The 16,607-nt window shown below is 31.4% G+C and overlaps 1 protein-coding gene across 1 annotated transcript; it reads left to right on the top strand.

Moving 5' to 3' along the window:
* Positions 1 to 1,509: 1,509 nt before the first annotated feature.
* Positions 1,510 to 16,392, top strand: LOC126742287 (SID1 transmembrane family member 1-like). Its single transcript, XM_050448914.1, has 14 exons — positions 1,510 to 1,764; positions 1,910 to 2,093; positions 7,323 to 7,536; positions 7,598 to 7,863; positions 7,938 to 8,021; positions 8,078 to 8,366; positions 8,422 to 8,624; positions 8,680 to 8,853; positions 8,903 to 9,020; positions 15,370 to 15,492; positions 15,548 to 15,736; positions 15,793 to 15,953; positions 16,009 to 16,119; positions 16,171 to 16,392. Exons 2-14 carry the CDS (start codon positions 1,926 to 1,928, stop codon positions 16,345 to 16,347), a joined length of 2,277 nt encoding a protein of 758 aa, XP_050304871.1. The 5' UTR covers positions 1,510 to 1,764; positions 1,910 to 1,925; the 3' UTR covers positions 16,348 to 16,392.
* The last annotated feature ends 215 nt before the right edge of the window (positions 16,393 to 16,607 follow it).

Here is a 16,607-nt window from a genome sequence, read left to right as displayed (position 1 = left end):
TAGGGGTAAGCTTGTCTAACTGGATCTCTTAAATAGCTGTGATTTCTTGAAAAACAGTTGTGTTATTGTATTTTTTTTTTTTTGATTTCTTGTGTTTTTGTTTGCTATTTTTGCTTTGTGTTTCTATTTATATCTCTGTATTTCTGTTTTACATTTTAAATTTATTCTAAGTATTTTATGGTTCTATGATTTTAAATTATGTGTTTGCTTTGGCCATTATGTATTTTTGAATTTTGCATTTATTTTTAATTATGTTTATTTCAATTTTGTTACTCTACCTTATTTTGTAATGATTACCTTAGATTCTAAATATTTAAAAATGTAAAAGTTTTAATTTATTTGTGTTTGGGCTTAAGCAGTAGTGCCTTACAACACTTCTATTGTAAGGTGTCTGAGGAGCTTTTTAGGACATATTGCATTGAAATTTCTGTATTTTTGGTTAATATTGTTGGTCCTAATAAACGAATTATTATTATTATTATTATTATTATTATTATTTGTATTAAAATAAAAAAATTATGTAGTATTACTACTATATTAAATATAGTCGCTTGAGCACCACGATGTAATAGTCCAATAGTAACACTGCTGATGTACATAATGTTATTAAAATATCGTTTTATAATTGTTAGACAATAATTAATTGTAAATAAATTAATCAATAGTTTTAACCGAAATCTGGAAACTTTTAAATTAGCATATATTTACTTACTTCTATTCTACCTTCTACTAATTTCTTTTTCAAAATTAAGCGTTCAACTGATCAAATAGTTCTTTTTTAATTGTCTTCACGTCAACTAGATTTATGTCCTTTCAAATAATAAGGATAGTAAGTACATTGCATTAGTTCAATTCATGCTTTTTGCACGTTCCCCGTCTAATTACGATTATATTATGAAAATGTTTGGATCAAAGGCAACCTGTATGCATTAATAATAAACATTCTGCCTTTAATTCCCAATTTGATTTATGAATAAGATATGCTTATAAAATATAAATGTCGAATAGGAGTCCCGTAGTCGCGTTGTATGTACATTTATTTATGCATACATAAAATATGGGCTTAAGTATGTACGTTGCCGATTGGAAAAGTGTTTTAAATTATTAAATACGAAATATTACATTGTTCGCAATAAAATAATTCAATAATTATCGCGTTGGTTTATTGATTTAGCTTGACCTTAAATTAAATACTGTAATAATAATATTTATTTATTTATATACAGAGTGTGTGACTAAAATCCATCTTCCCCTTGTTCTTTGATTGATTCATTTTTTAAAATTTAGATTCTTGATATGGATCGAAAACGAAATGGCATAATTATAATATAATTAATCTGTCATAAGTATTTTTATATTTCAGATAAAAATGGTATAAAAATATATCCTCAATTTTCGGTATTTTATAAATATAAATAATTCCAAGAAAATGCGAAAGGTAAAATACAGAATACTCACAACTTCTCTGTAAGTACACGTGCACATATATGCTCTATCTCGTTTGTTCCTAAATAAGGACAAATAAATTGGAAAAAGACGAAAGAACCGTGTATTATTAAAATACAAACGTACAATCGACGCTCTGTAAATAATTGATTAGATAAGAAACATTAGACAAATTGCAAACGTCCATAGTCATTACACCTGCCAGAGTATAGACATTGAAATGAAATTTTAATTGATGGTTAGCGGAAAGGTTTGTTTTGCTATATCCCCTGTTATTACAGTGCCCTTTGATGAGTACATTTTGGAATCAAATCTAAGGTTAGTCCTTTCAATTTTTTTTTATTGATATCTTGGCATGATCTCTAATTAAAAAAAATGGCTTATCGCAATAATTCTGGTATTTAGATAAGCCAATCCCAGTAGATGAAAATTAAGCCAAAAAATTCTATGTTTGTTTTTTCAGTTCTTAAGAAACAGAAATGAAAAATGTGTGGGTCTTCGCCAGTTTTCTAACGTTATTGAAAATCATTCTGGTAAATGGCCAAACTGGTTTGGAAGTCAATAGAATTCGCGCCAACTATGAGGAGGTCCAAAATATCAGCCTCAATTTGTATAACGAGTCCGTTTTAATTTATCCCTCGTCCTCGGTAAGTATTTTTTTTTACAACAGCCAAGTTATAAATTTTTTTTTTATTTATCTATTGATACTTATTTTATATTGTTAAAATTATTTAGTTATGCACCAATTATAATTATGTTTTTCTGCATTTACGTAATTATAGGGCTTATATTTTACAACGATACTTTTTAAAAATATTTTTTTACTTCATTATTTAAATAATATTGACATTCAAATAAGAGAGAATATATTTTGTTGCTACTGGATTCAATTTACATATTTTTGGTAGGCAGATTGAATTGCTCCAGTAGCAGCAGCGTTCATTTGCATTTTTTGTTAATAAAATAGTGTTCTGAATTAACTATATAATATCTTTTACGTTAAGAAAATCGCTCTTGATTTAAAAACCAACATTTTTATTATGAAGAAATTTTGAATTAAAATCTTAGTCATTCGTCAAGAGCCGACTTTTTAAACAGTTGATTGATTTTAATTCAAGTATATCATCTCTTTCTTATAAACTAAAATGGTATTTGCACGAAAATACAAATTTCTTCTTTAAGGTATCTTGGCTTAAGTTAAGAATACAAAGTATCAATATTCAATACACTGTTAATTCAATGCATGTAGGATAGTATTTTTTTTTATAATTAAAATAACATAATCAGTTAGTGTAAGCTTTTCTTTATCTTTATATTCTAAAAGTATTTTTCCTTTCAAAATGATGATGTGATATATAATTTGCGCTCGTTAAAACAATATTTAAGGTTCTCAGAAAATTGATACTGCCGAACCGAATCTGTGGAAACTGCTGACTTAAAAACCCGTTTGATTTCTGTTAACGGTACGACCGCGATTAATCAAAAAGCTGACTCAGTACTTAATACGTATTAAAAAATGAGGACACGAAAAACAGGCAGTCAGTCGAAGTCTTTGAAGAGTAAAAGTCGATCTAATCTGCCGGTTTAAGATGTAAAGTCGCGGGATCACTAAAAAAGACGGTTTTGGTGCCGTGCAAGAGCTTTATAATTACAACGGGAGAAGACGGCTCCCGGTTTTATAATTTTGAGTATTTTAAAGACGAATTAAGACGTAACTAAGACGAATTTTTCAAAATAAATCGAAGACGTAAATATAATAAGACGCTGTCGTGTAGTGTGAAGTTAATTAAGCGGGTTTTATGTAAAACAAGTTTTATCATCACACTTTATTATTCATGTTATTAACTCTACTTGATTCACTTCTTTCTTTTGTTGTTCTGCCATCCAGACTTTTATTTCCTAAAAGAACCCAATAATATCTCTAGCGATAAAGACAAAGCCTACATGCATTATTCTTTTCATTAAAATATAATATTTAAGAGCAAGATAAATTTGGCATTAAAATAAGAGAAATCGTTCGATCTTAACCAGTTTTTGAAATAAAGTCATATTATGCATTTCAGTCAAGAAATTCATTTTTCCAGTGACGAGTCAAAGTCTGGATACTTTCTGGATCAGCTGACTTAAATATTACGTCATGGAAGTTAGCAACAGAATCAGAAACGAAAATCAAATTTTTACAGTCGCCCAGATAAGTTCTGCACGCAGTCTATTTTTTTGCATATTTAAGGATTAAATCTGATTTTAAACATCAATCAACAGCCATATTCAGTAATTTATAATAAAAATCAATCTGTTTAGGCAATAAATCCGTACAGAGTGAAGGCCTGGTCCGACGATGTAAAGGCAGACTTGCCAGTTTTATTGGTGGTAAAACAAGCGACACAAATCACCTCATGCATGGACCGTGCCTGAAATGATTGAAACGACCCAAAGCAGCAAGATAAAGTTAAAAGAAAAACTATAATTACATATAGACAAAAAGGGTGTAGATTTGATTTTTTTTCGGCATAAAGGATAAATGTTTGTAAAATAATAAATTATTTAAAAAAATCACAGTAATTGTTAAAAATTTTGTTACACCTTCATACTTGGTGTATAAGCAAAAAAAAATAAAATACACCATATCGTCGACGAAATGTGTTAAGCTGCTATCTCCAATTCAACAAATTTGTCAGGAGAGCATTAAAGCGTCATAGAAATATTTTAAGACTAGCTGCAGATAAAAAACTGCTAGCATATTATGTCGGCGCAGTAATATGACATCTCAGAAAATAAAAAATTCCAATTGGTAATACAGATATTTTTTTATTAAAAAAAATTGGAGATAGCAGTTTTTCACCTAACAAAAAAAATTAAAAAAGAAGTTTTTTTAATGAAAAACTTTATTTAAAAAAAAAAAATTAAGAGAGAGATTAAATCTTAAAAATTCAAAACTAAAAGTTATTCTTATTATTAAACATAAGTTATTGTTATTTATAAAAGGCGATAAAGGAAAACTAAGTGTATGGTAAGTTATCATAGAAATCATAGTAATCCAGTAGCAAAGTACTCTTAATATGTTGTAGATCAGCATATTTTCGTGCTTTAATAGGAAGTCTATTTCCATGTAACTGCTTTAGTTCAGTCCAACCTTTATTTTGTATCACATTTCTTCTTTGAGGTAAAATTGTCCATTCATCACCAAATCTTTCTTTATAAAATATTTCGCCCTGGGGTGTGTACTTTAAAGCACGTATATCTGTAACTTTGCTGTCTCCTTTAACTCTTCCTGGACGAAGAGTTTTATAAGCCATAACATCGGAAAAACTCTTAAAAAATGTGTGTTCCAAATATTGGACAATAAAAGGTTTAGGGTTTCGTCGAGCAGTCATGCAAAGTTTTATGTATTCAGCCGGAACATTTACGACTTTTTTGCGCAAGCGCATCTTTCTATGCAAGAATGCCGACCTAAATACGATTCACCTTTTTCTCGTTGAATTTTGTTTTTTTCCGCAAACCACTCCATCTTATTTACTTCAAATTTTCTCTTTTTTTTTTGGTAAATCCTCTAACTCTGAGCTAGTTGTATAGAGCTGTCTGAATACGGTACTAAAGTTATATTTTCATATCACTGTCATCTGAAATTTCTTTCTCTCAGGAACAACTAAACGTCTATTTGGTTCTCTCAGGGGTGTCACATTTTTTTTTCTTTTTTAGCATTGGCGGCTCGTGGGTCAATCTTCAGGGGGTCATTTTGGTTTGAAAACTTATAGCTTACTCTAATAAAAAACAAAAACAAATCAAACTATTGATTTTTTAAAGTATTTGAAAGATCTTTTAGCATTTATATTTTAGATAAAAAATACAGACTTAGATAAAACTCAATAATATTTACCGAAATATTTACCCTATTAAGCGGGTAAAAATAACTTTAAATGCTTAAATCGTTTTCCGAAAATTAACTTTGCCTTTTTATTAGAGTAAATATTTTAAATAAAAATATAGGAAAAAGGGTATAAACAAGTTATCGACTGATATAAAGGAATAGTAAATAGATAAATTGTAAATTTATTAAAATGAAATTTACCTTAAATATTTTTATATTTTAAGTGAATTCTCCTATCCTTAAGTTCTGCAAAATAGTCTATGACCTTCTCATTGAAATTTGGAATGCTTTTGACGAATGCGTTCTCGATGCTCAACATAGACAAGGCACTAAGTCTAGATTATCCCATCGTATTACGTAGGAATGTTTTTACTCTTTTTAAAATAGAAAAACATCTCTCACTTTCCACGGTTGTCATGTGGAGTGTGCACAAAATATTTAATAATTTCCCTGTTTCAGAAAATGTTTTCAGACAAATTCATGTTAATAAAAAGCTGAAGTATGGCTACTGCACCGGCACTATTGCAAAAATCCTCATGACAATATAATCTGACTTCAAGTTCCGATTTTAGTTTGGAAATATTTATTGTGGGATAATGAGCCTTTACCATTTTTAAAATATTTTGCGGAAAGTTGGTAGTATATGCTTCAAATTTCTCTTCGTACAATAACTGTGGAATCATGAGATGATCATTGAAACCAAACCTGTGATTTATTTCAGAAGTAATAATATTACAAATTTCCAGTACAGTTCGTCGCTTTGGATCCTCTGTAGCTGTAGTACTTTTTCTTTTTTTTTGCTGTTGATGTGCTTGGTTCTTCTGATTCCAATATAGTATTTCTAATTATTTGGATATTGTTGTTAAAAGACAGCAAATGAAAATTATTTATATTTTTGTTCTCTATGTCAAATTATTAAAAAAAAATCTATTTAAAAGTACGGATAATGACAAAGAACTTAAATTAGGCGATATTGAATTTCAATTTTTGGTTAAACATTATAGAAATGTATTGACAAACATCTATAAATACCGCGACTCGAATAAGGAAAGTCTTACATATAATGAAACAAAAGACGTAATAACTCATTTAAAATGGGATTATTTTGTAACCTTCCTAGATATTGAAACAGCGACAAAAGTTGCTAAATGCATTATAAAGTATACAGGGGAGTAACAGATAAAATGTTTGTATATTTTGTATTTTTTTGGAAGATTTTTACAAAAAGTCCTTAGGTAACAAATATTATTGATTACACGAAAATGGCCTAGAAAGTATTATTGATCATGAATTTGAGTATCCAGTTCCCTATACATTAGATAAAATATCTATCAATCCATAAAAATCTATATTTAAAAAATATGAAATAAGCACATTTTAGCACATTAAATTTTTTTGATATTACACTAAATATTCAATCTTTTTACAAAAAAGTCAAATTATTAATAATTACTACAATTTTTTAAGATATTTGGGGGTAGCTTACACCCCTTTATCCCCTAAAAAAACGTGTGTCTCTGAGATTTATCGTGTATTTTCTGCTTATACACCAAGTTTGAAGGTGCAACAAAATTTTTAACAATTACTGTGATTTTTTAAGTTATTTATTATTTTACAAACATTTATCCTTTATGCCGAAAAAAATCAAATCTACACCCTTTTTGTCTATATGTAATTACAGTTTTTCTCTTAACTTTATTTTAGATGCTTAAAATCAGATTTAATCCTTAAATATGCAAAAAAATACTGTATGACTGTAAAAATTTGATTTTCGTTTCTGATTCTATTGCTAACTCTCATGACCTTGAATATTGTCAAACGATACAACCATTTGCCTAGTAAAATGCAACGTTGCCTACTAAACGCGCTCCCTTTATGAATTTTCTATCGATGAATATCAAATCCATGAAATAATTGACACTATCAATAATTCATTTGTGCAGTTTTAACTGTAAATCAATTATTCCTGCCATATTCAGTAATTTATAATAAAAATCAATCCCTTTAGGCAATAAATCCGTACAGAGTAAAGGCCTGGTCCGACGATGTAAAGGCAGATCTGCCAGTTCTATTGGTGGTAAAACAAGCGACACAAGTCACCTCGTGGACCGTGCCGGAAATGATTGAGACGACCCAAAGCGACAAGATTCTACGCTTCTACAACACCACAAAGACCATGTGTCATGACAATATGGATAAAATTGTTAACCCTACAAATCCTTGTAATATTTTTCAAAAACAATTATTATTATGCACTAAATGCTCTTACTAATTAATTTTTAGCTTTCTCTGTCGGGCCTCTGGTGGTTTCCCAGACTTTTTTGGTTGCCTTGTCGACCTCCTCGCTCGATAACGTTACTGTACACGTGGTCCTCGAAGAAGACACTAATTTTTATTTGAAGAGAAACGTTAATTACTCCGTTAATATATCTCCTTCGGAGCCCGGATATAAATGTTTCCTATTTGATAAAAATGCCTCTGATACCATTGTTATTGAAGTTGATTCTTTGGACGACGGTTGTCTTATCGTATCTGTACAAGATAGCAGGGTAAGAACATCATACTACTTAAGCAAATCTTTAAAGTCTAAGGGTTGATGAACAAAATAAATTTTCCTTTTTAGTGTCCCGTTCTAGACACCAACAAAGACGTGAAATACGAGGGCACCTATCAAACAGTGACTAGAAAAGGAGCAATTACAATAACTGTAAGTTCTATATTATTTCCTTAAATCCCTTTAATCCTGCAAGGATTTTATATTAGAAACGAAAGTACCCCTTGGGATTCTTCCTGGTATTCGTCGCCAGACCGGACAACTACAAGTGCAGCCAAGAAAACTCGATAATTCCTCAGGTGCAACGGATGAGTTACGTCTTGGAGAATAACATTAGCACCACCATCACCTTCCTAATTAGAGACAGTATTAGTGTAAAAGATTATTTGATTGCCTGTATCGGTACCATGATGATGGTCGCGATTTTCGGTATTACATTAACCGGAATCATTTTTGTGCTGAATAGATTCGGTACCATTTCAAAAATGAAGGACGGTCGTAAGTAGCATCAAGATTTGAGGAGGTTAAATGATGCTTATTATGTCGATTTTAGCTATAAAAGTCAAAGATGTAATCGAACCTTTAACGATAGAAGAAAAACGGAAAATCGTCCTTTCTGAAGAAGTGACCGTGAACATGCTCGCCAAATACCCAGGCAGAATTAAGCAGCGGTCATTTAATTACTTTTCACATACAGCTAGCATAGCTTTGTTTTATAGCATCCCCGTTATACAACTGGTGGTAACTTATCAGAGGGTAATAAATAAAACAAATAATAAGGACATCTTAAAAATTAGATAGTCCTTTTTAGATGGTCAATGTGAGCGGCAACCAAGACCTTTGCTATTACAACTTTATGTGTACTCATCCAGCACTCGGTTTTAGCGATTTCAATCATATCTATTCGAATATCGCTTACATGCTGATTGGACTTTTTTTCCTTATTGCCGTCCTGGATAGGCAGCATCGTATTAAGATTACCAAAGTATGTCATTTTATGTATTTATAAATGCAGAACTGAATTATTATTTTAGGATAAAGGAATCCCGGTGCATTATGGGTTATTTTATGCCATGGGTTTAGCTTTGACAATCGAGGGGATACTTTCTGGTTGTTACCATATCTGTCCCAGTCAATCTAATTATCAATTTGGTAAGTAAAAAAAATTCTTCCAAAAAGTGTTCTAAGCAATAGTAGAGTAAAAAAAAATAGAAATTTAAGACAGTGAAGATCTAAAAACTGCCTAAAAAGCATTAGTTGGCCTCTTGGACTGCCTGGAAGAGACAACGTATTTTTTTAGGCATTAGTCAAGTCTCAAAGTGAGTAAGAATAAGAATAAGAACTCAATGTCTGAAGTATAAGCAAAATTCAGTACATAGAGAAAATTAGTCGTAAAAATTCACTACTTAACAACTGAACTTCCCCACATTGTTCAACGCTTTCTATCACGTGAATCAATTCACGGTAGTCGTCTAGCATATCAGCTAAATGCTAATATTTTTGCAATATTTTATTAACAGCATGGAAACTTGAAAGTAAGAAATGTCATATGTATGGATATTGTTCCAAGTTGATCTAGTTCAGTTTTAAGTCCTATAGCTTCTTGTCGTGCAGTTGCATCTTTAGTTATACCAGCCTTAAATGAGATCAAAGCTTCAATGATTTTGCTGTGATGTACTGGATTCTGACGAGCTGCTTCGGTACAATTTTCAATAAATTTCGAATTTTCTATTGGCGCGGTCATTCAAACGTTCTTCTAGAAATGATAGTTTTACATTGAATCTGACAAAACAAAAATGATTTCATTGAAATGAATGACTAAGTGAAAACACTTCCAAGATACATCGAAAAGTTCACTTGCGCCATAAACAAAGCGTTCTAAAAATTTGTCAAGTATATTTTATCAAAAAAAAGGCTTTCTATCTATTGTAGAGCCTCGAAGATGAATTAAATATAATTTGAAACGTTTGGCAACAAACAAAGATTTTTCTCCAGCGTTTGACCAACTTAATAATTACAAAACACCACTTTTAATTTACCATCTTTGGTCAATAATCCACAAAAGCAACTTAAACCTTATACTTAAGCAGTAAGGGACAGTTGAATCAACTTTGAACAAAGGCCGATTGTCAAAAGTTGCTGTACTGAATAGACAATATAAAAGCAACGTGATGATCAGCGTAGTTTCTCTTAGGTTTATACAATGTTAAATATATGTTGCAGGTATTTTTTCAATGAAAAATTGATTTATTTTGAAAACATAACTTACGTAGTCCTCATATAAATAAGAATGATTTAATTGGAGTAAAGTGGGAACCACTTTCTCTCTCTCTTCAATCATGAAAGCTGCATAGTGATTCTCCGCCATGATTCTCTATCTGCTACCTTTTATTTGATCTTTGTATCTCACCGGTGACTTTCCTCTTAATATATTACACATGACCAAAAAATTGACATTCAATTCTTCGTCAACGACATGGCATTTATGGTCCAGGATTCTGATCCATACTCTGCAATAGGAACTACTAGGGATTTCGTTCAATGGTCTTTCCAGATTTCGACTAGTCTATCTAAAACCGCCTGTACTATCCCAATTCTTCTTTTGATTTCACCTTTATTTATCATTTTCGTGCCTAGATAAATAACTTCTTCCTTCATTCCTTTTGTCTTGGATTAACTGTAAGGGTAGAGGAATCGTTCCTGTCCGATCTTTAAACATCAGATGACATTTGGATCTATTAATCCGCGGTCTGTATTCCATGCTTACTTGCTCTATTTATTGTAATATCAGACATTTCTTGTTCATTAGTAACTAATGTGATAGTGATAAGCGTACCGAAGTATTCCAGAGCTTTTCTTATGATCCACTTTCTATAGATATTAACTTTAAAGTTCTTCGAGTTCGTTGCCTATTCTTATCTAGTCTATGTTGTTATTATATACCTGTTTAATGAGGTAGGTACATGAGTATAGGCTTCGTTTATTTATCCGTATATTCTTGCTTGTTCTGGATCTATATTAGGAAGAAAATAGCTTTTGAGTCTTTCTTTTATGGTGTACAGTAATACTTTGCTTGCATGATTTATTAGGGGGACGGTTCAGTGAAGTTACTGTATCCATCTTTTGGGCAGTTTTTTTGCAGTAATGTGATACCTTTATGAGCAGGGCCGTATTTTTGATTCGCATACGAAATTAGAGGATTTCGCACGCAAAATCGATATTTATTCGTATTTTTGACCGCTTCGTATACGAACTTTTTCGCATGCAATGGGTATATACCATTCGAATTTCAAAGTTCGTGTGCGTTTTTAAATTCGATTTTGCCACTTGCCTTGTTTTGATTTTAAACTAGCTGTTTTTTTTTAAATTTGATGAGTTGGTTAAGTATTCTCGTAGGGTTTTTTGTTGTTAATTGAAAAAAAAATAACAATAATCAAATAGCCAGATTAAACAATCTTGTGCAAAGAAACGTCGTCGATGCTGGCAGACAGAAGAAATAGTATATACTCTTCATTTCTTGACCTATTTCAGATGCTCAATTTAATAAATTAAATAGATTAAGCAAGCCTAATACGATGAAATTGATGTGCTCTTTATGTGCTATGAAGACTGTATTTATATTCTGTTCGCTACTTTTATCCACAAGGCTTGTGCAGTTTTAGCTGAAAAATCTTGGGTGAATTTGTCCAAATAAGATTTTCTCATTCACGTTGACAGCTGACATTTCCTAAAAGACTTTTAATGCATTTAACGTTTTCCAATTACAGTGGATTTATTCCCTTGATTTTTCATTTTTCAAATTCCGAAAGGTTGCAATAATCGAAATTAAAATTGACCAATTAGAAGAGGGTCAATTTTTACGTCATTTGTCAATACTGTCATTACCAAGATACCTTAGCATTGATGGCTGACAGCTATGGCAAATGACTAGGTTGACTTTTTATGCGCTTAACTTTAACGTTTTTCAATTAAAAATCGTCATAAAAATTGTTCTTATTAAATATGTCCTTAATTACGATTGACACTGTTGACAAACGATAAAACATATCTTAGACTTAACATTTGATAATAAATCTTTACGTCAATTGTCAACAAATTAAAGAAAAGTTTTGATAGTTGACAGCGTCGTTGTCGTAACATTTCCTGCATTTATCGTTAACGTATTTTAATGAAACTCGATTTACATACTGAAATGTCATCACTTTTCCAATGGCGAGAAGTTACAATGGTCGAAATTAAAATTGACCACTTAGAATAGGGTCAATCTTTACGTCATTTGTCAGTACTGTCAATATTAAATGATTGGCGGGAAATTTAAATAAGATATTGCACGACTGCCTTACTCGATAAATCACACTGTTGACAATAATTTTTTGTCATTTAATTTTAATTAAATTTAATAATTTAATTGCGGGTGCTCTTACATAATTAGTCCTTTTTTTTGCTCACTCGACACAAAACCGCAATATTTTTTATTTTTTGAATCCATGTTAAAAAAAAGTCAATTCGAAAAACCCAAGAAACGCCAATAAAAAAACTGTGCCTGTTTGGTATTAACTGAACCGAAAATTTGCTAATTTTGCAATTACATTTAATTGAATAATTCGCTTATTAAAATTTTAAATTTTTTTTTGCACAAGGGTTTGCCAGATTGGTCTCTTCAAAAAGTTATCTTAAATTTTTTCTATAAAATGTACAGAGAAAGCGATAATTGACTTCCTTAAAATTTACATAGGCTATCCTATGTTCCACTCAGAAAATTGATATTTTAAAGCAATGCAGGATATAATGGAGACGTTAAATGTAGAGACGTTAAATGTAAGGTAGAAACTCGAAAAACCCACTTTTCAACCATATTTTGACATAGTAGACGAAAGTTTCATAAACGATCGTAATAAAACTACATGTCTCATCTGTAAAGGTTATAATTACGTAAGAAAAATATCATTTGAAGGCAATCCAAGACGTAGTGGATACGTGAAATGCGGTAGAAACTCGAAAACCCCACTTTTTGCCCATATTTTGACATAGAAACGCATCTTAGTCGAAAGTTTCATGGACGATCGTAATAAAACTACATGTCTCATCTGTAAAGATTATAATTACGTAAGAAAAATATCATTTGAAGGCAATCCAAGACGTAGTGGATACGTGAAATGCGGTAGAAACTCGAAAACCCCACTTTTCAACCATATTTTGACATATAAACGCATCGTAGACGAAAGTTTCATAAACGATCGTAATAAAACTACATGTCTGATCTGTAAAGATTATAATTACGTAAGAAAAATATCATTTGAAGGCAATCCAAGACGTAGTGGATACGTGAAATGCGGTAGAAACTCGAAAACCCCACTTTTTGCCCATATTTTGACATAGAAACGCATCTTAGTCGAAAGTTTCATGGACGATCGTAATAAAACTACATGTTTTGTCTGTAAAGGTTATAATCACGTAAGAAAAATGTAATTTAAAGGCAATCCAAGGCGTAATATAAACGTGAAATCGGCGGCGCACCACCCGGTATATCATCGGGAGTTCAATGGACTGTTCATTTCTACCTAAAACTATTAATTTCTTCTTTCGAAATTTTGTAAAGATTTTCCTTTCCTTATCAAATGATTTCGTTCTAAAATTGGTTTCCTTGGTATTATTTTGTCGAGATTTACAGTGTCGGTTTACACGTCATCGGGAATTGAATGGACTGTTTCATTTTTACCCAAAGCTACTTATTTATTCTTCCGGAATTGTGTCAAGATTTTCTTTGACTGCATTTTGGAGTATTTCCTTTGTGCCATGGCCTGGTTTTTGAAGGAATACCTTTTTAACTACTTTTGACCAAACGTTCGGTTCGCCATGGAATGGTGAGAGTTAAAATTGAAACATTCTGTAGATCATCTGACATCAATAACACATCTATTCAACAAATAAAAACAACATTGTAGCAGTTATGTACCGTTTAATAAACGTTGATTTAACTGTTGTTACAACGTCGAAAAGTTTCATTTAACTACACCTCGCTGCCCAGGTATTCTATAATAATAATAATAATAATAATAATGACTTTTATTTTCCCATATAATACAAAGATGTAAACTTATTGCTAAGGTCTATTACGGCGCAGTCTAGCTTATAGCTACTCTACTGAATCCTATACCTTAAGCTAAAACTAGCTACATAACAATTTACATAGGTACTATAATTTATATAAAAAAAAAGCAAATTATATGTAAATTCGTGAGTTTAGTATTTCATATCAATAAGTACTACACCCTAAACATTATTGCAATCAGATTAGCCACTATAAAACATCATAATATACTACATCAAATATTTAATGTAAATAATTAAAAAGTAAATAATTTGAATTATTTGGAATCCTGTTGTAAAGCTTCGCTATATTATAAATAAAAGATCTCTCAAAGATAGACGTGGAGTGACGTGGTATGGTTATAGAGCCTTTGTCGCGAAGATCTAAGTTATGTATTTCAGTGCGAAACTTAATTTTTTTGTATAAATATTCTGGACATAAAATAAACTAAAACTATTGAGTGATAAATACGCCTCTCATCCATTCTAAGCCAGTTCAACTCTCTTAATTTAGCCGATACTCCCTGTTCCCTGCCCCGCAGACCCCCAATTAACCTTACGCAATGATTCTGTATTAGTTGGATACGGTATTTATCTCTTTCTAGCAAACATGGTCCATATACTACGTCTGCAAAATTAAAATGGGAAAGCACTAAAGAGTCACAGAGCATCCTTTTCATTGAAGTTGTTAATAAGTGTCTTTGCTTAAATATAAGTTTTAAATTGATAAAGGCTTTCTTTATACACATATTAATGTGTTGAGTGAACCTTAAACTGCTATCTAAAATTAGGCCCAAATTCTTAGCAAAATCGGTGACAATAAGACTTTCGTCATTTAACGTTAATTTAATATTAGGTAATTGTGAATTTTGTGCCCTGTTTCTACCAAAAAGTAAGACTTGAGATTGAGAAGGATTGAGATCTAAACAATGTTTCTGTGAGATTGAAAGAAGCGTACTTAAATCTTCATTTAATTGATTTATGGTTTGTAGCAATTGGTGTAACTTACAGGATTTATACATTTATGTATTATCTGCGTAAAAATGAAGAAGTGCAAATCTAATGTATTTGGCCATCTGTGAAGTATACAATGTAAACAGAAGAGGTCCCAAAATGGATCCCTGTGGAACACCAAATAAAAGCTGTTTTGCATTGGACAATTTACCATTCAATTTTACCCTTTGACTTCTACTTTGTAAATAACTAGCAATTAAGGTGCATGAATGTATATTAAAACCCAGATATTTTAAAATTGCCAAAAGAAGAGTGTGATTTATCCTGTCAAACGCTTTTGAATAGTCTAGAAGAATAAAGACAGTTAGTTCGTCATTTTCGATAGCTTGAATAATATCATCTATTTTATTCTATTGAAATTGTCTATCATCTTCAATAAAGTGCTATAATTTTTCAGATACAAGCTTTATGTACGTTATGGCGGTCCTCATGATGGTCAAATTATACCAGAACAGACATCCGGACATAAACGCGACCGCTTACTCCACCTTTACCGTGGTAGGGTTCGCCATATTTATTGGTATAATGGTGTTAAGACCCTACCAAGTAAAAAAATAATCAATACTTGTTTTTAGCGATGATTGGGATCCTTAACGGATCACTTTTTATATGGATAGCGTTCCTGGTAAGCTACGCCATACTAATAATGGTCCTATCGTTGAAAATTTATTATTTTAATATGGTCGTTGTGGGGGTTCAGCAGTTTTATTCAAAGTATCAACAGGCGGGACTATGTCTGGATACTTTTCATCCAATTAGAAAAGGTAAATAGGATTTTATTGGAAGAGAATGTTAAATTAAGAACTACTTGCTGTTTTAGGCCGTTTTATTATCCTCTGTTTGGCCAACCTGGCTAATTTTGCCATATTAGGCATGGGTATTTACATTTATATGAATAACGTTACCGATTTTGGAACGTTTTTGTTAGGATTACTGTTGGCCAATACGGTTTTGCATACGTCTTTTTATACAGTTATGAAGGTAATTAAAAAGTATATTTTTTAATTTCCTCGCTCTGACTTTCAAAACATTTCAGTTAATCCACAAGGAGAAGATCAGCTACGAGGCGATTATCTTTGGTGCCTGCGGTATGGCATGCTGGATTACATCTGGAATATTCTTCTTGGACGCTGCCACTTTATGGACAGTAAGTGAAAAAAGAATTTTATTTATTTATATTGTTGTTTCGCGTTTATAGGTGACCCCGGCAGAATCGAGACAATGGAACCAGGGGTGCATTTTCTTGGGTTTTTATGACAAACACGACGTTTGGCACCTGCTCAGCGCCCCCGCCCTTTATTTCACCTTTTTATACTTGATGTACTTGGACGACGATTTGTGTGATAAGCCCCAAAACCAGATCCCAGTATTTTAATTATAATTTATTTAAGTTTTGTACCATTAAACCATTTTTTTTAAATATGGCTTTTTATTAATTATTTACCATAAGAAAACAACAGTTAATTTATTTCATCATTATATTATAATATATTGAAGACCGAGTTTAACAAATTAAACATAAGAGCACATACATAGTTCATCATCTTAAGCCTTACTTTCTACCCTCCCGATACATTTTCTGTGTTTCCTCCGAACCCAACATGGCGTTGGTTACTTCCGAGTTTCTTTTTCCGG

This window comes from Anthonomus grandis, chromosome 11 (genome assembly GCF_022605725.1).
Source record: "Anthonomus grandis grandis chromosome 11, icAntGran1.3, whole genome shotgun sequence".
NCBI lineage: Eukaryota > Metazoa > Arthropoda > Insecta > Coleoptera > Curculionidae > Anthonomus > Anthonomus grandis.
The sequence above is the reverse complement of the archived record's forward strand: the minus strand, read 5'-3'. Positions and strand labels throughout refer to the sequence as shown.